This window comes from Scomber japonicus, chromosome 12 (assembly GCF_027409825.1).
Source record: "Scomber japonicus isolate fScoJap1 chromosome 12, fScoJap1.pri, whole genome shotgun sequence".
In the NCBI taxonomy this organism is placed as follows: domain Eukaryota; kingdom Metazoa; phylum Chordata; class Actinopteri; order Scombriformes; family Scombridae; genus Scomber; species Scomber japonicus.
The window spans coordinates 10,457,300-10,479,126 of NC_070589.1; the positions used below are offsets into that span (position 1 = coordinate 10,457,300).

General features: G+C 41.2%; 4 protein-coding genes across 4 annotated transcripts in view; 1 reads left to right on the forward strand and 3 right to left on the reverse strand.

The window, feature by feature from the left end:
• pecr (peroxisomal trans-2-enoyl-CoA reductase) overlaps positions 1–21,827 on the forward strand; it is a 200,450-nt gene that overhangs the window by 67,353 nt on the left and 111,270 nt on the right. The gene's annotated exons all lie outside the window — the stretch shown is intronic.
• Positions 490–7,119, reverse strand: casp8 (caspase 8, apoptosis-related cysteine peptidase). The gene is made up of 12 exons (XM_053330393.1): positions 6,983–7,119; positions 5,958–6,107; positions 5,297–5,472; positions 5,080–5,185; positions 4,299–4,428; positions 4,161–4,219; positions 4,024–4,078; positions 3,842–3,906; positions 3,623–3,734; positions 3,411–3,538; positions 2,837–3,228; positions 490–1,599 (listed from the first exon to the last, which is right to left on the reverse strand). The coding sequence occupies exons 2-12, from the start codon at positions 6,066–6,068 to the stop codon at positions 1,464–1,466; spliced, it is 1,470 nt and encodes a 489-aa protein (XP_053186368.1). The 5' UTR covers positions 6,069–6,107; positions 6,983–7,119; the 3' UTR covers positions 490–1,463.
• catip (ciliogenesis associated TTC17 interacting protein) lies at positions 7,462–10,148 on the reverse strand. Its single transcript, XM_053330654.1, has 9 exons — positions 10,037–10,148; positions 9,662–9,847; positions 9,515–9,570; positions 9,251–9,337; positions 8,790–8,957; positions 8,548–8,672; positions 8,175–8,253; positions 8,026–8,091; positions 7,462–7,862 (listed from the first exon to the last, which is right to left on the reverse strand). Exons 1-9 carry the CDS (start codon positions 10,146–10,148, stop codon positions 7,674–7,676), a joined length of 1,068 nt encoding a protein of 355 aa, XP_053186629.1. The 3' UTR covers positions 7,462–7,673.
• On the reverse strand, positions 11,045–21,398 carry LOC128369372 (caspase-8-like). Its single transcript, XM_053330402.1, has 6 exons — positions 21,368–21,398; positions 20,235–20,575; positions 19,974–20,008; positions 12,186–12,291; positions 11,552–12,098; positions 11,045–11,359 (listed from the first exon to the last, which is right to left on the reverse strand). Exons 2-6 carry the CDS (start codon positions 20,566–20,568, stop codon positions 11,212–11,214), a joined length of 1,170 nt encoding a protein of 389 aa, XP_053186377.1. The 5' UTR covers positions 20,569–20,575; positions 21,368–21,398; the 3' UTR covers positions 11,045–11,211.

Genomic DNA, 21,827 nt, shown 5'->3' on the forward strand with positions numbered 1-21,827 from the left:
AGGCCTGCCAGATTTAGGAGCTGACTCATTTTTAACATGGCAGACTGAATAAAGGGGCACTACAACTACCAATGGCTACATTTACTCAAGTAATTAAGCACAATAATGTTGCACTTGAGAATTTTATATTTACTGCAATCATGTATTTTACTCAGCTTTAGAGGTTGGAGTGTATTTATCTACTCCTCTGCATTCATCTGACAGCAACATTTACTTATTGACAGCAAATATTTTACATGAATCATCAAAACTCATAATATACAGCTCATTAGATGAGCTGTACATGTAACTCCCCAAAACTCTGAAGTAGTAGAATTACCCGTATCAGCTTTAATAGTATAATGCTGTCAACATAATAACTTAACATATTTACTCATACGTATCATAATTCAGGTAATAGCAAACAGTAAATACTAGAATATTTTTACATTCATTTTTTTCCTTCTTTTATTTATTTCCTCCAGACCTGACATGTATTAAGACATACAAATATTCTGCTTATAACAATGTGAATATAAAATTTCCATTTAAAAAAAAAGGTCACTAATCACTTTAAAATCCTTAAAATGACAACTTATTAAAATCCATTATCTATAACATTGTAAATATTTAAACTTTTCCTCCATGACACAAGATCTCCTACTTTACTTCAGTGTAAAGTTCATTCTCAGTGTTTGTGCACTGTAAGATTCAAGTTTCTGTTAGCTGAATATTTGATCATGATTGACTCCAAGCTATTTGTGATGTAACAAATCATGCTTGTACACCCCTCAAAATCTGATTTTTAATGAGCTCAGAGAAATTTTCCACTTTCAGCAGATGAATATGAAAACAGCCTTGTAGTGTGAAACTCTACACATACATCATTCAGCACAGTGAGGCTCAAACATTCAACTGTAGGAACAAGAAAAAGAACATTATTTTTGAGAGTGCTTACTGAACATATCTGACTATATGAACAAAAAGCATTTAAGAGAAAAATATATTTCATTTTTCTTTACATGATACATTCCTCAAATAATAATTATTCAAACGTCATTACTGTGCGCTGTCAACTGAAATCAGTGTTAAATCAGTTGAAATATGGCTGTCTATAAGAGAGCGTTAACTGAGTGACACTCATCATCAACTGCTTTGCTGAGGGCTGTAACACTGGTACACTGAGACTAAACCAAAATCTTCCCAAATGATGTTTCATTGTTCATTTTAACTACATGTCATGGGAATAATAAGAGACATAAAAACCCCACATTTTCTCTAAATGACATCTTTAACAATCTTTTTGACATGATGTTTTTTTGTTCTTAAGATTAACAGACATCAGCTTGTTAAAAGACGTTCAAATCCATCCAACCACCTGTACCTTATAGATTAAAACACACACACACTCAGACACAGTCATACACACAGACAGAACTCGACTTTGGTCTTTTTGAATGTGTCAGTTTGACACATTTACAGCATCACACATATTTGAGGACGAGCTTCTTGGTGAGGGTGTATTTTGGCTCTGGCATTTGTTTGTAGTTCAGATATTCTCCTTTGCTGACCTCCCTGTTCACACGCGTCAGAATAGTGAGGATATCATCGTTCTCCAAGCTGTAAAAAAAACATTGGAAACACATTACATATTAAATTGTATTAAACATTACATATTGTGCGTTTTTCTTAAAAATACATCTACTCCTTCCTCATTGAAAAATCCAGACGATGAACATGAAAACTTGTTTCATTCAAAAGTTTAACTGCTTGAACGAAGATTTCCATTCTCAGTGTTTGTACACTGGAGACTTTTAGTTTCCTAAGTTGAATACTGGCCCTCAGTTGGATTCAAACTTGTTGTGACGTCACAAATCATGTTAGTAGGTACACACTTTAAACTCAGATTTAAAAAGGTGATCACAGTGAGACTTTCCACCTTCAGCAGATGAATGTGAAAACAACCTTTTAAGTGTCAAACTCACACATACAGTACCAGTGAAAAGTTTGGACACACATGGTCATTCATTTGAATGGGAAAGTGTCCAAAAACCTTTGACTGGTATTGTACATCATTCAGCACAGTGTAGCTCAAAAATCTAACTGAAGACACATGAAGAAAAACACATTTTTGAGTCTGGGGGGGGGGACCTAAAATTTCAGCCTGACATTAACAGTCAGTAAGTGATTATCCTTTATGACAAAGGTTGTGGTTAAGACTTAGTTGGCCAAAGCAGCCTCAGCCAATAGTAAGCGACAGGAATTGATGTGACAGGAAGTGGCTTTGTTTACCTATGTCGCAATAAGAGTATGGTACTGTGTTACATATTTGCAACATTTTGAGTAACTTTGTTGGCACATATGACCATTGATGTAATATACTGTGTTGTTTAGTTCTAGTTCAATGTCTAATGTGTTACTTACCTCTTTACTTACCTGATTAGTTCTGTCATATTCAGTATTTACATAATTGGAATCATACTTACCCGTGAATACTTAAATGTAGATCTACAAATATAATATATAATAGCCATGATAAGCTAACTTGTACATATGACAAGCTATTCTGTATTGTTTATTAATGAATGCTTTTCTGTATTTTTATATGTCCATTTCAGTTTCCTGATCAACTACAACACCTGCCTGTACCTTGGAGGATGTGATACAAGGGAGAGTTTAGCTGGCTGTGAATCTCAATATACGGCAAGAGTCACATTGGGTGCAATGGTACACAGTAAGTGATTTTCCTTTATGACAAAGGTTGTGGTTAAGACTTAGTCGGCCAAAGCTCTGCCCAAACTATAGTTAGCGGTCAAAAAGCACATCATCAGCTTTACCTCATGGACATGTTGCTCACCTTTGTGCTGATCTTGCCAGCTGCCTGCACAGCTCCTGGATGTAGATGGAGCCTGTGGTAGTGTTTCGAAACGACTTGCAGTCTGGTACAGTGGCCATGCCCAGCAGGAAGTCTGCATCCCAAGGCACCTTCTCGCCTTCAATACGACCTGCGTCTGTCTCCAGGGGTTCCTGTCTGTCCCCCTCGTCCTCTCTTGGCCTCGGAGGACACGGCAATGATCCTCTCTGGTAGTTTTCTCCTTGACACGCTTGGACAAAGAACAGTTTAGGCTTCCCTGCTAATGTGGGGGCTTGCCCACTCTTGAAGGGCTTTGTCATGTCTTGCAGGGAGACCGGTTTCTCATCAGTCCCGAAGACAATTCCCTTATCTCCGTGGGAAAGCATGCACACCACCTAAAATCAAAAGCAGGCAGTTTTTTATAACTGAAATTCTAATTTTTAACATGTAGAAAATTCAACTGGAGTTAAACACAGTTTCTATAAGTAATGGTTGACCCTGCAATGTTAAACAGGACTATTATTAAAATGTAAAGATCATAGATGATACAGTTCTGAAGGTGTGTGGCACTGCTTACCAAGGCATCATCATTCAAAAAATTTCTTGTACCCAGCTCTTCTATTTCTCTTCGCATGGCCTCTGCAGTCAAGTCTTTGTGTATCACCACTGTAAAGCCAAGACGGGTGAACACTGTGCGCAGAGCGTCTGTGTGACCAAAAAGAGAGACTCATAAATAATTAATAAACAGCAAATCAGATCACATAGCCGCTCAAATACAAAGATACATACTCGTATCCTCCTGAGCTCCTGCTCGTCTTTTCAGCCCTGCTCCCAAAAATAACTCGTTGTTGATGACCATACACACACCACGAGGGTTATGAGTAAGACTGTAGTAATCTGCCTACAACACAAGCACACCCACATAGACATATCATAAACATTAATGTTCTGATGAATGAATGAATGAATGAATGAATGAGTGGTACTGGTAATTGTGGGAATGGTTACCGGATCAAAAGAAGAGGAGGGCTGTGTGTTTGGTTCTGCATCAGAGTAAACACGCTCTCCTTCATCTGAGGAACAGAAACACCACAGACTTACAACCATTGTATGAAAGACATAAAAAGACTTTTAGGTGTCATTATTCTATGGCTGTATAGTTGTTGATGCTATGCAGGAGAGAGACTCACAGCTGGGTAGAGTTCCTGGTGAAGACAGGATAGCTTGTAAGGAGTTATTGACCCTCTGTGGGAAGAAATAAGGAAGCAGTCAGTAAACTGGCTTATTGCAGAATAAACTGTGCATAAACACACATTTACACACACACCTGGGCGTCCATGCTGACATGAGAGGGTGGTGATCCAATTTGATGGTTCTGGTTTACTCCTGCAAACAGTGCAACCACTTGATCAACAGTAATACTACGTTTAAATGTGCATGTGCTTGTGTGTGTGAATGGGTTTACCGTATTGATAGCGCTGTACAATTGACGACAGTGATCGATCCAGGTCCGACAGGACTTCTATCAGCTCATGAAGATTTGTATTTGACAGCCAACCAGCCTTTTCCATTTCATCAAACACATCCAGTGGGGTCTGTAATTAACAGAAAACTAGTTTGTCATTAGGGAGTTGCTGTCAGTCTTGAACTAAAGCTAAAGGAGCCTGTGTACAAACACAGAACAGCAAACAAGATCTGTGCGCTAGAACTAGTGCAAACAACACAAACAAATTAAGCATGATTCAATTATAATTTGACACAGAAAGTTTGTATCTCTAGCTGGAGGTATCTGAAATGGCCACCAGAGGGTGCTTACATCATCTTGAGTGGCTTACTTTCTATGGATCTGAAGCTGATGTCTCCTTCACTGCTGTATCTACACCAGTCTATACTTGAGATCACTTGACATAACAAAACTACAGCCCAGTTACCATTTGGAAACATATAAATACAATATCCTTCAACTTTACAGCAATAACATTTAATTAAAAGCACTCATGACCAAAAGCACTGCATACTGTAGATCTACATACCCAACACTTATATTTGTGTTTAATAAAAATCCTGAGTCTGATTTGAACTATTACAAAGTGGGAACTTTGTAATAGTTAGTAATCTGGGTTATGAACTTTTCCATCAAAAGCAAAAGACTGAAGTCTACTGAAGTCTGAATCTGTTGTTATGTAACTGTGGGTATAGCAAGGTAATTTTTAAGGTTTTGGCATAGTGTATGTGTGTGTTCTCACTTTGCAGCCTTCTATTTTTTTTCTACCCAGCTTTTCGTCCAACAGAAACTTCATCTTATCGAAATTTTCCTGAGTTATGTCTTCATATATTTTGTACAGCATCACCCTAACAGAAAGAGCAGAAGAGTGGAAAAGGAGAACACATGATTAACAGCAGACTCAAGACTAACACCTTTGGGTATTAAATTGACAGCTTTGATTTAATCAATGCTTTTACCTGTAATCTGACAGGACAGGATTTGCATCTGTTTCCTCTGGCTGCCTACTGTCCGTCTCCAGGATTCTGAGGAGATCTCTTCGCTGGATAGTGCCGAGCAGCTGAAAAAGGAAGGCACTGTTGTCCATTAGACCTTTTTCTTCTAGTCTCAAAAACAGGTCTTTTGCATCCTTGATCTGCATCAGAAAGGCAGAGAAACAGACATACAGATACATCTATGAAACACATTTCCTTAATTTTGTCGTCTATGAAAATGGTATTTGGAGTAAAATGAGAGCGAGTGCTGTCTGGTTGTAGAGAAATATGAAAATCCCAAATGAAAAAAGTCAAATTTCACATGCAAGCTTTGATATAATGTGTATTTTTTTTACTTTGCCTTTTGATGATGTCCCCTTGTTTCCTTTTATTCTTCAGCTTGTCTTAATTAAGTACTTTGTGAATCTTGCTTTGGTAAAGCTGTGCACATTGTTAATATTAATACATGCCGTGACAAAATAGGGGAACCAGTTTTACTACAGAAACATTTTTTTTAAAAATTGTGATTATGTTGAATGTAGTTGTAGTGTGACCCAATAAAAACTGTCCAATGTAACTGCTCAATGTGACCTTTGTCCTGAGACGTGGGGTTTTGAGACAGCTGTACCAGGTATGTGGTACTTACCCCATTTAGGCGTTTCCTGCTGACAACATCCAGACACAAAAAGCAGAGAGCTTCCACCTCAGAGGAATCCAATTCTTCATGTATGCGACACAGCATTCGCTTATCCATCATTCCCACCAACAACTGGCCTGGTGCTCAGCTGAAAGAGATCTGCGAGTCGGTGCCATCCGACAGGTAGAAAAAAAGCAAACGGGGAACATAAAAGTAAAGTGAGCATGTTTAGTTTTGGAGAAGCTAAAATAAACACATCTTAAACTCCACTCCTTACAGCTCAGGTAGTGAAATAATACATGCACTAGGAAGATTGGTTTGTTTTGAACATGCCTCTGAAGGCTCACTTTTAAAAGACTTTGTGTATGCAGTTTTATCTGATGAACATTTAAGGTAAGGTAAAGTAAGGTACATTTTATTGATCCCCCTAGGGGGAAATTCAAAATTGACAAACAGTAATCTTGTAATGGTGAAGTGATAAAAAATAACATCAAATACTATATCTCTCAAATAATCTATAATTATATAAATCTACAATGTACAAAAATTCCTTATAGTATATTCAAGTGTGCAATATTGGGATTAAACAGTAAGGACAGTCTCAGTCTTATTAGTGGGAGTGGAAAGTACTGGGAGCTGTGGTGTTGTACAGTGTACTGTGTATTAGTGTGGTATATTGGTCTCTTTATATATTTAGGAAGTTTATAGAAAAAATAAAATAAACTTAATATTAATAAAGTATATTAATACATATTATAAATACCGCATTACGAACAGTAACTGTAGAAACATTTACATATTTTAGATCCAATGTTGCGGTGACGTCACTGAAAAAGTATTTTCACGTCACAAATTTATAAACTGTTTTTATTTTGAAAATGTTCAAGTTAAATTGGTTTAACGTTAACTTTACCGTAAACAGCCAAACGTTTAGGTGACACCGTAAAAAGTGTTTTATTAATATAAGTTTCATGTGACGTTACCGACTACTGAGCTAACAGTTGGAGGAGAGTTAACTTTACGTTGAAACTTACAGTTAGTGTAGTTAGTGTTTCACTGCCCGTTTCCTGCCAGCCAGCGAACAGCCGCGTTTCCTCTTCTTCAGATTTTATTCAGACCCAACGTCTCTTAGGAAAAAAAAATATATTCCGAAACTACACTTCACCTTCCCTTCAACTCTGTCCTGTCGCATTCTCTCCACTTTCAATTTCAAGCGGAAATGTGCCCCCCTTCTTTTAAAGCGGTGAACTTTCAAAATAAATGCTGTTTATAGTGGAAGGCAAATGGATTTTTAATGTTATTACTTTCTACTGAGTAATTTTTCGGATTCTCTTAAATGAAGTTGCTAATGGCCTGCCACAACTATCTTACAGGCTCCAGTATGATTTAGAGGAGGTTGTTTTGCCACGTCTTTTCCTTTCTTATCTTCCTCTTTTACTTTGAAGAGCTTGTCAGGTTAATGATGAAGTTAGTGTACTAACGTCAAACAAAACTACAACCACTGTGTTTGAAATAAAACCATTTATTCTGATCTACATAGTTTTTTGGCGAGATTACACAGTTCAGGCTTGAGAGTTATTGTTAATTTCCACCATGTTTCCCTTTATACCACTAACCATCTATCACTCAAAACAAAAAACAAATGCAGTTTCTAGACTTCATGTTAATTCAATAAGTGAATTATTGTGAATTTATGAAAGACTGTTTTCAAGAATAGTTGTGCTTTCACGGTGATGGGGCTTTCAGATGTGGTTCTGGAGGACGGTGGGAAGAAAATGGGAGGAAGTAATCTCTGGCAAACTGGAGGACGTAATCTGGTTTTCTCAGCAGCAAGAACTGTAAGAAGTCAGATGTGAGGGCGCGGATCTCTGGATGCTGTCTCAGGTATGAGGCATGGTCCGCCTTCAGCTCCTCCTGCCACACAGAGACATAAACATACTGTCATATTCTGCTTAAATGATTTATATTGTACAATGAGATGTATCAGAGGAACGGTACTATTCAGGTATAGTCAATCTGAATAAATGGGTCACATATTGAGACACTGTTTTTATCATATGTTAACATTACTGCTCACCTTTCTGTCCAGGAACCTGGAACGCATCTGCATGTCTTCTTCCCAAACCAGGGGGACGTTCTCAAAACCACCTAACATGCACACACACATACAAACATCAATGACTCTGTTGCATGCGAGAGTGAGTTTTTATGCGTGTGGAAAATGCTACCTTTTTCTAGCAGTGATGGCAGCTGCACAAGTCTCATTGTGACCGGTGATCCCACCTGCACTCTGCTGGCCAAATGCCTGATAAAAGAAAACATATCGCTCAACAAATTCATGAAGTTATAGCTATTTTTTTATTTACTGAGCATCAAAGTCATAAATGCATTTCCTCATCGTGGGTACAGGGGTTTTTCACTTGTGGCGTATTGGAACTTTTAACTTTTTTAAGCTCTCTTTCTTTCTTTACCAAAAAATGACACATTTTTACATTTACATTTTTACTTTAAAATAAAGACAACCATTCTTTTGAATTGAAATTGGCAGTGAGACTGTCACAGTGGAAAATATGTGGATAAGTGTACTTATTGAACGTACCCATCAGGCAGGAAGTAGCACTGCCAGGTAGTGGGGCTGTCCTCCACAGAGTGAACAATCCTCTCTATCCCAAATACCTCTACAGTTTCACCCTCAATCTCCATCTGCTTCAGGCCCAGCTCGCTCTGACCACAAACAGATAATCAGCGTTCAGCGTGAGAGGAAAAACAGGCTGCACTTACTCACATTCAAAAATCAAACACTGAATGAGCGAGAGGTGTCACCCGGACTGAATTTCTTACAAAGGTTGTGCGGATGATGCGTAATCCCTGGTCGAAGGAGATGAAGGTCATCTGTTCAGGCACCTTCTTCCTCAAAGCAATCAGACGCATCAGCAGTAAGTTGGAACCCTCAGTTACCAGCCCTCTTAGAGCAGACATGGGATAAGAAACACTTTCCTTCATCACCTCCTGCACACACACATACAAAAACAATTACACCTCACAGTTATCACACAAGAATTTTATGATCGGTGGTGTACAATTGAGGTAAAGAGAATTATGTTTTCATAAATGTATATCATTGTGGCAGTGTAAAATAAAAAAATCCTATTAGAAATGTTCAGATGGACATTTAGATACCGATTTTGCAAGGCAGTATAAGTACAAGTCATTTCAGATTTTAGGTTTTTAATAGCGACTATTTTACATAAAAATGTTAAGATTTGGGGCAGTTGACTCTCATTCTACCACTTATCTCTCACCTCTCCTACAGTGGTAACTTTATCGATCACCATGTGCCCGTCGTGTTGCACCATGCGACACCTCTTTTCCAAGCTATGGCCCTCAAGCTGCAGAAGGGATGTACGTGTGTTTAAAGACAAGAAATGCAAAATAATAACAGACAAGGTGGCATAAGAATGGAAGGCAGGCAAGTGTCAGGGTACAATGTTTACACACAGTGCAACAGCTGATTTACAGTGTGTATGTTGAAATGAGACAGCCCAGGAAAGCTTGCAATGACTCACCTGGACATACTCGTGGTAATCTTCCTCCAGCACCTCCAGGTCTGTGGTTAGGTAGGCTTCAATTTGAAGGCAGAGAAAAAAGAAATGAAAACAAAGTGTGCAGTAAATGGACAAAAACAATGGAGATCATCTTATCTTTGCACTCACCTGTCACTGTTGTTCCACAAGGGGAGTCGTCGATGGCTCCTTGGCTTTGAGCGTGCAGCAGCATACAAGGCTGCTGGACTCTAAGGGCAAACTCCACCGTCACATTGAACTTGCCCAGGTCTCGGCCGCCCTCTGACACAGTCACCAGGGAGTCTGGAAACACACACTTCTGCAGCTCTGCAGGCTCTGACGAGATTGGGGCAAGTTTAGATTTTAGACAAAAGCCATAACAAGACAGTTTAAAACATGTCTTAGTTGAAATGAACAGCTTCTTTGTCAAGATGTGTCAGAACCAGGTGGTGCTAATTCTCAGGCATACGCAGTGCCTGTCTTTGACTCTATAGGCTAGACTAGAAAGAAAACAAGTCAACTCACCAATGCTGGACATAAATGTGATAGCTTCGTCAGAGGCTTTCAAGTCCTCTCCGTGGTCTGGTCCTTCAATTTCTGCCAAGGCAGGAGTGTCGTCTTCCAGCGGTGCTTGCATACTAAACGCTGCCTTTATATAAGGCTTTATTCAAGACTAAGCTAAATACGTCGGTGCGTAGGCGAACCAGGTTTAAGAGAAACACTTTTGACGCGACAGATAGATTGTTTTTATCATTTTTGTACCGAGCAGCTTTTCGCTGTACTTTTATATCCAGCGTCTGTTCAGATACACGAAGAGCTGCCATGGCAACGCGATTGAGTACCGTAAAGATGGATGTAAGCGTGCAGCCAAATGTGAATTTCTGGAAACACAGTACCGTAATTATGTTTTGTATGCGTGCAGCCAAATTGAATCTGGACGCTATTCTCAAACACAAATCTTGTGGGTTGATTTATAAGGTTCGTTGGTTGAATATGTTAATATATGTCATTAAAAGTATGAGAGAAAATAATAACTGCTTAACTTTTGAAAAAAACAAACCGATGAATAGTTTTTCTCTTGATGTTGCAGATACATAAACATTAGCTAGAATGCAGTTTTTTTCAGCACTGTTGTAAAGAATGAAAACAGCCTAGTATGTTTTCAATATGTCCTGTTAGCTTACTTCTTTTAATTAATTCAATAAACTAAAAGTGATTTATAAAAAGTTTAAGGGGTTGTACCTGAGGGCACATGTCATAATTCCCACCAATAAATGAAGATTAAAAGAGATACAGCAATGTATGTTAACTTATACTTAACGATTTTTGTTTGAATACTAAATATTTGTTCTAAACTATGAACATAGACCTAATTTGTAATTTAAATGTTTGTTTTTTTTTTTATCTGTGGAGGTTTCAAGCACAAAATATGAATAGGAAATTAAGGAATGCAAATCTCACCAGAGTCCAGTGTTTAGGCCTTTATATATCAACATTAAATCTTGGATACTACATGATCATAACAGTCTGAGCAAAAATGTTTATTGAGAAAATATGGAATTTAAAATATTTAAAAGGATTATTTAAAAAATAAAGATTTATAGTGACAATGAGAGATAAAAGATAAATACATATATTTAAGAAAAGACATCCCTAGTTTAAGACATAAGGGTGTTTGAATGATTTGTAGAGATTAAGCTTCAGTTGTGACGCGGTAACAACACAAGTCTCTTCGTTAGCGTGTCCCTGGTTTCAGGCATCTGCTTGACTGCACCTGGTGTCTTGGAACCCTCTTTCAAGCTTACTTCACTCTTCACACGGTAAAAGATTTTGGAAATGTCCTCACCCCTGAAACAATACACAGTGTACAAAAACATGTTACTTACTGTCAGTGCACATATTATAATCAAACAAATGATAAACAGTATGCACTGTATTAACTAGAATATCAACAGGTTAATGAAATATTGTGGACCAGAAAAGGCTATAATGTTTTTATTAGTAAGTATTTGAACATTTAATAATTAGTTTTACATTTACCTCGGACAATCCTCCTCCAGCTTCTGACACACAGACTGGATAAACCAGCTTCCATGAATTGTGTGTCTTATTGATTTATAATCTTCAACAGTGGCAATGGCAACTAGAAAATCAGCTTCATCAAGGTTGAACACTGATTCAGAGTCATCAGTCTGCAGATCTGGTGTTAACACTCCTGGTTGTAGCCAAGCCCCCTGGCAGGCCTGGATCAGGAACACTTTGGGTTTGCCGGTGAGGGCTGAGTCATCTGTCACCTTGAATGTGCTAATTATTTCATTAATGGAGAGGTGCTTCCTATCAGTCCCTAAAACTACACCCTTTGTTCCATGACTCAGAACACAGCAGATGAAGGCATCGCCATGTTTAGGAGCCTCCTGAGGATCAGTGAATTCACTGCCAGACCATTCCTTTGCATTGAACTCCTGCAGCTGAGACAGGTCACCCGGAGAAGCAAAGTATTTCAGTGCACGAACCATCTGGTCCGTTTCTTGGTCTTTACACATCAGGACTCTGAACCCCAGCCTGCTGAACACCTCTGCCAAACGTCCTATAGCAAAAAAAAAAAGTTAAAACATTTAAGTTTAAAAACATGACAAAAATGTAAAACTGTGAATTTGTCTTCTCTGTAACATACGAGCATCTTTGTCAGTTCCTCTTCTCATTGTTTTATCCTTGAAATTCTCGTTGTTCATGATCACACAGAGGCCGACGGGCTGGCTGTTCAACTGATAAGGCTCGTCCTAAAAACAATGAAAACACAACTATGGTTGGATATTTCTATGACCTGATAACATAAAGTGTGCTGTTTCAACATCAGGTACCTCACCTCCTTTCATCTTTTGCAAATCACAATTTTCACTAAAAGACTAAATTTCAATAGATGTGTACTGTTCTCCCTGTGTGTTGTTTGCTTTTGAATACGTTGACACAGTTCAACAGTCAGTTAAACTCAGGTACTCTCCGGACCAGGATCGGAGCGTCTTGCTCCCTTTATTTCCTTATCTAGAATACCACGAGTGAAACTGTAAAAATAAAAAACAATACAAAATCTCAGCGACACGCTGCAAAGAAAACCAACAAACACCAATAAACAATAATAACACTTAAAGAATAGCTAAAAAACGACACGGCGCAAAAGAGCCGTTTACCCTAACAGATATACATTGTTGCTAAGCAACGCTCACTTTACACTTTCTTTCTATGCCTTATATCAGTTCACAAATTACTTTTCACTTAAGTTATATAATAAACATTACACATTAGAATAAACTCACCAACCTGTCATCACATATTATACATTACTTTAAATCAGCAAACTTACAGCCATTGCCTTCGTGAGCATGACGAGGATGACTCAAATTGACCAGCCGTCCTTCTTAACTGCTGGTTGCTACGTTACTGTAGCCTTCAAAATAAAGCTCCAGAGTGTGCGTCTTAAGAAGAATTTCTTACCGTTAAATCATTCATTCTGAGAGCAGAACACTCCCCGTCTGGCATATAATGCCACTAACTTCAAACCATTCTATTTCAAACCCTTTAAAACAAATATATATATAATATATGTACTCTATATATACACACACACACATATCTATATATATATATATATACACTATTATTATTATTATTATTATTATTTTTTTTTTAGTCTTTTTCTAGGAGGAGGACTACATCAGAGATGGGCCGCAGGTAAGTCCTTGAAGTGCCTTGGGATGATGTTTTCACCTCGACTTTACGGACCTTTCCGTCACTGCTCGGAGAGGTTGATGTGACCAGAGCCATTGGCCACTCATTTCTTGGTGCTTGAGTTTGCTTTAACAGTACAATGTCCCCAGGTTGAAGGTTGCGATGTGACCTGTGCCACTTACGTCTTGGATGAAGAGTGCTCAGGTACTCATTTCTCCAACGGCTCCAGAATTCATTAGCCAGCGCTTGCACCTGTCTCCATTGGCCTTTCAGGAGGTCTTTTTCAGTGAAGATGCCCGGGGGAGCGAGCAGGCCTGGCTTTTGTGTCAGGAGCATGGCAGGAGACAGCAGGACTGGAGAGGAGGGATCAGATGAGACCGGGACCAGTGGCCTTGCATTGATTATGGCAGACACCTCTGCCATCAGCGTGCACAGAACTTCATGTGTCAGGTAAGTATGTTTGTTTTGCAGAAGCATAGAGTCTAATATTCTGCGTGTTACCCCAATCATTCGTTCCCACACACCTCCCATGTGGGACGCATGCGGGGGGTTAAACTCCCATGTGCAGCCCTTGCTGTGGAGATAATTCAGGATGCTGTTCTGCTTTTCATCAGAAGAACTCATTCCCAGTTCTGTACTGGCAGCAATGAAGTTGGTACCCCTGTCTGACCTGAGTTGCTTTGCTGGGCCTCTGACTGCAAAAAATCTCCTCAATGCATTTATGCAGCTGGCTGTATCCATAGACTCAATAATTTCAATGTGTACACCCCTAGTGCACATACATGTGAACAGAATTGCCCACCTTTTGCTTTGCGCTGCGCCTCCTCGAGTGCGTCGGGTCACCACTGTCCACGGACCGAATACATCCAGCCCCACGTAACTGAAGGGTGGAGAGGTGTCGAGCCGCTCTGGAGGGAGGTCAGCCATTTTTTGCACTTCCATTTTTCCTCTGAGCTTACGACATGTCACACAGTGATGGAGGATAGAACTAATCAACTTTTTGCCAGCGACAATCCATAGTCCAGCTGCTCTGATGGCGCCCTCTGTGAACTGTCGCCCCTGGTGCTTCACTTGCATGTGATAGTGTTCCACAAGCAGTTTTGTAACATGGCTATTCTTTGAGAGGATAATAGGATGTTTTACCTCTGATTCCAGGGAGGCATGTCTGAGACGCCCACCGACCCTCAGTAGGCCGTCACTGATGTAGGGGTCAAGGGTCAGGAGCGGACTTGAATTAGGGATTTCTTTCTTTGCTCGAAGAACAGCATGTTCGCCTGGAAATGAGTCTCTTTGAACAGTCTCTATTATGAGTCTCCTCGCTGCTGCGAGTTCTTCAGGAGTGTAAGGCTTACTACACTGATGCCATCCTTTACACGTGTGCTGTGAAGTGTTTGAGATGGAGCTTGACTTGTGAGAACGCACCTGATGTATCAGAAGGGAGACAGCTCTCAGTAAGGAGTTCCATGTGGAAAAACGCTGAAATCTTTCAGAGGTGAGCGGCTTGACTTCGATGTGAGTGGCTAAAGCAGTCACTTGTGGTCTGACTTCCACATCCACTTCCGGCTCTATCAGTTCAAAGTGCTCATGCGTGTCTGGCTTTGGAAGCTTGTGGAGGAAGCCAGGTCCCTTGAACCACATTGAGTCCATCAGCTGTGATGCAGCTACTGACCTGGTAGCTAAGTCAGCTGGGTTCTGTTCCGAGGGCACATAATGCCACTGCTCAGGAGATGTTGTCTGGCGTATGCGATGCACACGATTGTGCACGTATACAAAAAAGCGCTTTGAGTCATTAAAGATGTATCCGAGGACCACCTTGCTGTCGCAGTAGAATTTAACAGCATCTGGCTTGTGGTCCAGTTCATCCAAGATCAGCTCCGCCAGCTCAACAGCCAGGACGGCCCCACAGAGCTCGAGGCGTGGGATTGTGGGCTCTGGCTGCGGTGACAGTTTAGCTTTTCCCATTACAAATCCAACTTCGCAACCGCCCTCTTCAGTGACAGCTCTTAAGTAAGCAACTGCCCCTATGGCCCAGTTGGAGGCATCAGAAAAAAGGCAAAGTTCTGTGTACATGGGTTTTGAGAGCGACATTGGAACATAGCAGCGTGGCACATGGAGGCTGCTCAGCTCCTCGAGTGATGATTTCCAAATTTCCCATGTGCTCATCTTTTCAATAGGGAGAGGACTGTCCCAGTCCTGGACTCCACTGGACAGTTCTCGCAGCAGCAGCCTGCCTCTAATTGTCACTGGGGCTGCTAGTCCTAGCGGGTCGAAGACACTATTAACTATTGATAACACCCCACGACGGGTGTAAGGCTTGTCAGTGACAGCTACCTTGAAGGTGAACATGTCTGTGTTGATGTCCCAGCATAAGCCCAGGCTCCTCTGCGCAGGCAAAGTCTCATCATCTAGGCCCAAGTCTCTGATGTCGGAGGCCAGTTCTTCGGGTTCGAAGGCTCTCATCACAGCGACGCTGTTTGATGCAATTTTGTGCAGTTTCAAGTTGGACTCTGCGAGTGACGCACAGGTACGTTTGAGTAGATCTATGGCTGCAGACTCTGTAGGCACTGATATCAGCCCATCATCCACATAAAAGTGTCTCTGAACAAACTGCACTGTATCGCCACCATACATTGCTTCGCCTTTTTGAGCTGCTCGCCGGAGACAGTAGGTGGCAACTGCTGGTGATGGGCTGTTGCCAAAGACATGTACCCGCATGCGGTACTCTTGAATCTCTTTGTACAGGTCATTGTCTTTATACCACAGGAATCTGAGGTAGTCTCTGTGCTCAAGCTTCACCAGGAATCCATAAAACATCTGCTGGATGTCTGCAGTGACTGCAATGAGGTCCTTCCTGAAACGCAGCAACACACCCAGGAGAGTGTTGTTCAGATCGGGGCCTGTGAGCAGCACTGAGTTGAGGGAGAGGCCATGCAGTTGAGCGCTTGAGTCAAACACGACTCGTATTTGCCCAGGCTTCTGGGGGTGATACACTCCGAAAAAGGGCAAGTACCAGTGTTCTTGTGTGTCATTGATAGGCGGTGCCTTTTCTGCATGCTTATTTTCAAAGAGCTTTTCCATGAAGGAGGAAAACTGCTGCTTCATCTCAGCATTTTTGCTCAGAGTGCGCCGCAGAGAGCTGAGACGTGACAGTGCTTGCTCTCTGTTGTTTGGGAGTGGAGGACGAGGTGACTTGAATGGTAGGGGAGCTGTCCAGTTGTTCTTTTCATCATGCTGAACTTCCTTTTCCATTATTTTCAAGAAGAGTTCATCCTCAAAGGACATGGCATACTTATTGTCACTGTCTGTTCGCTGGAAAACAGTCAGCCCAAGCTGTTCCTCAGCTGGCATAGGCTTCAGTGTGTGTGTAGAGTGGCCATACCTGTGCTCCCCGCCGTAGCACGGTTTTTCTTTAATGCTGATGCTGTTGTGGCAAGGAGTGAGGAGTGACGGGCGTCCATTCTGGAGCACGTGTGTTCTGAAGACGCTCAGGGTGGGTTTGTGAGCGTTGTCGAGGCACACTTCACCTATAATCACCCAGCCTAAGTCTAGACGCTGAGCAAAGGGTGCGTTATGAGGACCATTAACTTGATCTCTCACCTTGTGCACGCGTATCATGTCTCTCCCTAACAGGATCATCATGTCAGCGTCAGGATCCAGCTTGGGAATGTGAGGAGCAATATGTTTCAGGTGATTGTGTGCGAGGGCTACCTCTGGAGTTGGAATCTCAGATTTATTGGTCATTATTTCGTTGCACTCGATGAGTGGTGGAAGGTCCAGGCACACGCCTCCGTTCACTGCTTCGATCTGAAAGCCTGCTGCCTTTCTTCCTGTCATCTCTGTGGTGCCAGCACAAGTCTTCATCAGATAAGGAGAGAGGCTGCCCTCGACTTTGAACAGCTGGAAAAATTCAGAGCGGGCCAGAGAGCGGTTACTCTGATCGTCGAGTATGGCGTACATTTTGATGGAGCGCTCTGGCTGACCTTGGGGGAAGACGCGCACCAGGCACACCTTTGAGCAGGAGTGTGGGAGGCTGCCCTTGCCGCAGACTTTAGTGCATCGTGACGTCACCTCGAGTGGAGAACTGCCTTGAGCCGCTGTGTCTGTTCGTGGAGTGAGTGATAGAGGGGAAGGCAGGAAAGTGTCTGGGTGCATTGCAGAGCAGTGTCTTTCGCTGTCACACTCACCGCATTTCAGTGTTGCCTGGCAATCCTTAGCCAGGTGGTTTGGGGAGCAGCACTTGAAACAGCGTTTATGTTCCTTTAAGATGGTTTTCCGTTCTTGCAGTGTTTTCATTCTAAATGACCTGCACTTTTCCAAGGGATGAGCTTTTCTGTGCACAGGGCAGTATCGGGCTGTATCGTTGTCTGTAGCAGCTGTGTAGCCTGTGTCAACAGTGGCAGACACTTCTGTCTTGTGCACAGCAATAGCAGTCTTGAATCCACTAAGCTTAGATGGAGTTCTCTCACCTTTGCTGTACGGCTGGCTGTTGATTGACAATATGAAGTTTGGGTCATTTCGGGCCTTGGCTTGGCTATAGACAAAGTCCACAAAAAATGAAAAAGGAGGAAAAGTTGTCCTATGCTGTTCCTTGTACTTTGAGCCAGTGTTGAGCCATTTTTCCTGCAGGCCTGTAGGCAACTTCTCCACTATGGGCTTTATCCCACGAGGAGTGTCGAGGTAGGCCAGGCCAGGGAGATATCCATCATTTTTGGCTGCTAGCAGCTCCATGAGAAGATCACTGAGCTCTCTTAGCTTTGTGTTGTCTCTAGCAGACAGACGGGGGAAGCTATCAAGTCTTTTGAACAGGGCGTTCTCCACTATTTCAGGTGTGCCATAGCATTCCTGAAGTCTGTCCCAGGACAGATGTAGGGCAGCTTTGGGGTTTGTGACGTAAACAGCACGGATCCTCTTCACATGTTCAGATGACTCTTTACCCAGCCACTTCACTAGAAGGTCCAATTCTTCACTATATGATAACCCTAAGCCCTGCGTTGCATTAAAGAATGACGACTGCCATGCCCTAAAGTCCTCTGGTGTGTCATCGAATTTTGTGAGGCCAGTAGTCACTAATTCTCTGCGTGCAAGAAACTTGGCAAAGTCTATCATAGGTGGAGTGTTGGCGTGAAGAGGAGAGTACTGAACCTGTTGTACACTATGTGGATTGTTCAGTGGCTTTGGTGCAGGTGTGCATCCTGCTGCAGGTGGAGGCTGTGCTGGGTGGCTGAAGTAATCCGGAGGAGATCTGAAGTCATCTGGAAGTGGCGTGGTTGCAGCTGCAGATGCTGACTGCCTTGTTGGGCTGTACTCACGCTGTCTGACTGCATTGTGAGGTGAGGAGTTGTAATACTGCGTGCTGATCTCCTCTTGGTACTGCTTACATTCCTCACGCTCATTCACTGGTGGTCTAAAGGCGTTCAGCGGGGGCTTGTCGTCAGCTGCTGCAGATGGTGGCCACTGTATGGCGTTATTCTCGCGCCAGACTCCACTGTAGTGCGAAAGGGACTGTGAGCTGGGCTGTGATTGGCATTGCACATAATCTTCAGTGCGCTTTTGAGTCACAGGTGGCAGGACATCACTTCTCACACTTAGCACATCTTCATTTTCTACAGCTGCAGCTGCTTCTAAAACTTCTGCTTTCACCCGTGCAGCTTCTGCTTCTTTCTCAATTTCTAGTTCTTCTAATTCTATCTCTAGCGCAGCTCTTCGCCTTTTAATTTCCAACTGTTTCTTGGCATAGGCTACCTTGGTTGCTGCTGCTTCGGCTGAAGCTCTGGCTCTGGCGGCAGCCTCCAGGACAGACATGTATGAGGAAGATGAACGGTTGGAGCTAGCACTAGCTCTCGATGTGGCATAAACCGATGCTTTGGGGGAAGGCGGGCGTTGTGGTTTCTCTTTGAAGTTTACCGCTTCACTTCCGACGACGCTGGATACATTGTTGCTGGCCATGCTTGAGTCTTTGTCGTTTCTTCACTCACTGTAGTATGGCTTTTCACTGTACTGTTCTCCCTGTGTGTTGTTTGCTTTTGAATACGTTGACACAGTTCAACAGTCAGTTAAACTCAGGTACTCTCCGGACCAGGATCGGAGCGTCTTGCTCCCTTTATTTCCTTATCTAGAATACCACGAGTGAAACTGTAAAAATAAAAAACAATACAAAATCTCAGCGACACGCTGCAAAGAAAACCAACAAACACCAATAAACAATAATAACACTTAAAGAATAGCTAAAAAACGACACGGCGCAAAAGAGCCGTTTACCCTAACAGATATACATTGTTGCTAAGCAACGCTCACTTTACACTTTCTTTCTATGCCTTATATCAGTTCACAAATTACTTTTCACTTAAGTTATATAATAAACATTACACATTAGAATAAACTCACCAACCTGTCATCACATATTATACATTACTTTAAATCAGCAAACTTACAGCCATTGCCTTCGTGAGCATGACGAGGATGACTCAAATTGACCAGCCGTCCTTCTTAACTGCTGGTTGCTACGTTACTGTAGCCTTCAAAATAAAGCTCCAGAGTGTGCGTCTTAAGAAGAATTTCTTACCGTTAAATCATTCATTCTGAGAGCAGAACAAGATGTGTGAAAAATTGTAAACCTCTCTTTTAAGGAATTGTTTTTTTTTTCCTTCCTATGAGGTATTACAGTATTACAAAGCTAATACAAGCTAATAAGCATGTGTCTTCAGGCTATGAGATGACAATATGTCTTAGACCTCACCTTCTTTTGTCTTTTGCTCTCTTGTGAATCACCATCTAGAATAGAATAGAATACAATAGATCTTTATTGTCATTGTCACAAGTACAACACAATTTTAAAGTGCTCACCTGAGGAGATCAGAGTGAAACAGAATGACATTTCCAAACATTAAATCATATTTGATGAAGCCTTCAGTTGTTAACTTCATGTAAAATACACTACGGGCTTCTATATGAAAAATGTCAAATGCATACTAAACTAAAATAATGTATGTTAACATACCAAGGTTATCAGAAGAAGCTGCTTGGACAGGCGTAGGTAAAATGCAGGTGTTTGTTAGTATCCTCTCCAACGCTGAGTAAGTTGATTTAATGTCTTCATCAGTTTGCAGGAGGTTCAGGAACTTTTGGCAGGTCTCCTCTCCTTTATTCATGATCTTATCCACAAGTGCAATGACGTGCCCCTCTTCAGTCGCTCTGTTGATGTTGGTGACGTTTCTGTACTCACGTAGAGTTAAGACACCTCCCTGTTGAACTTTGTCAAAGATTCGACGGTCTCCACTCAAAGTGTCAATAATTTCTGTTTTCTTGCTTCTCAGTTTGTCCATGGCTGCCATGATGAATCTGAAATAGAGACAGAGACATGAAGAACATGATATTTAAGAGAAGAACTCTTTTTTTCTGTTGTTCATGAAGTGCACCAGTTAATACAGTCATACTGGGTTTCTAGTTTATTATCCATGGAGTCAAACCTTGTTTTTGTTGAAAATAATAGACTATAATTGCATTGCTTTATCACTCAGAGCCACGTGGCACATATTACACTGTAATTATTCATTTTGTAGTGTTTTTACTAGAGTGACAGTAAGCTAACTGTTGCATGTCTGACTGCTAAATAGATTAATGGGGATTTTAAAATAGTTAAGTTTGAATTCATTTAAATTTGTGTCGTTTAAACCTATAAATCACTTATAAAGAACAATAATTGACCAAACATCAGTCAATATTGAGTTTTTTGTGGAAATAGTCAAACCCTGTTTTTGACTGATGGTTACTATAGTCGCGGTAACTATAGCAGTCAGAGCCATCATCTGCATGGCACATATTACCATTCATTTAACCTCGTGTACATCACTCACGAGGCAACATGTTTCTTAAGACAAATTAAGTTGCACGTGTGACTGAAAAATGAGCTACTATGGATATTAAAATGTAACAAGCTGGTTGGGATCCAAAACAAACTTCTTTCGTTTTCTATATGTTACGCTACGTCCTACACAGCGTCATGTTAAACGTCTATAATGTCTAAAGTGGAATTTCCATGGCGCCACTACTGTCCCTCTTTTTCACACAGACTGCAAAGTATCATTTACAAACTAGTTGTTGTAGTTCTAAATTGAAGCAGAGTTAACTTACAGTCAAGAAGTCTTCTTTCTCGAAGTTCCTGTCGTTTTCACAGCTCCAGCTTCATGATTGGACATTACAGTTCAAACTAGCCCCACCTCCTCAGCGGTTCAACATGCAATGAACACAGTGTCCTCGTTACTACGTCATCATGTCTGTTCTGGTCAGGTGGGCCAAATGATGTTGTTCCAGTATTATGCAACTTTTAAGGTCTTACAAAGTCAAATGTATCATTGTGTTTACATTGTGATTTATGGTGGATTTGTGAAGAGATGTAGAAGAGTGGATGTAATCTCTAAATAGTCAATCTTCAGTTTTTGAGGCCCAAATCTTAGTTGACCCAGATTTTTCCTACAGGCCTTTATTTGCCTACAACAGCTACAACATGATGCCATGATTACTTTTGGTTGTTTCATATAAATGTACTGAAGCTTTGCTATTATTGTTTAAGTAGTCAATATTTCTTCTAAAC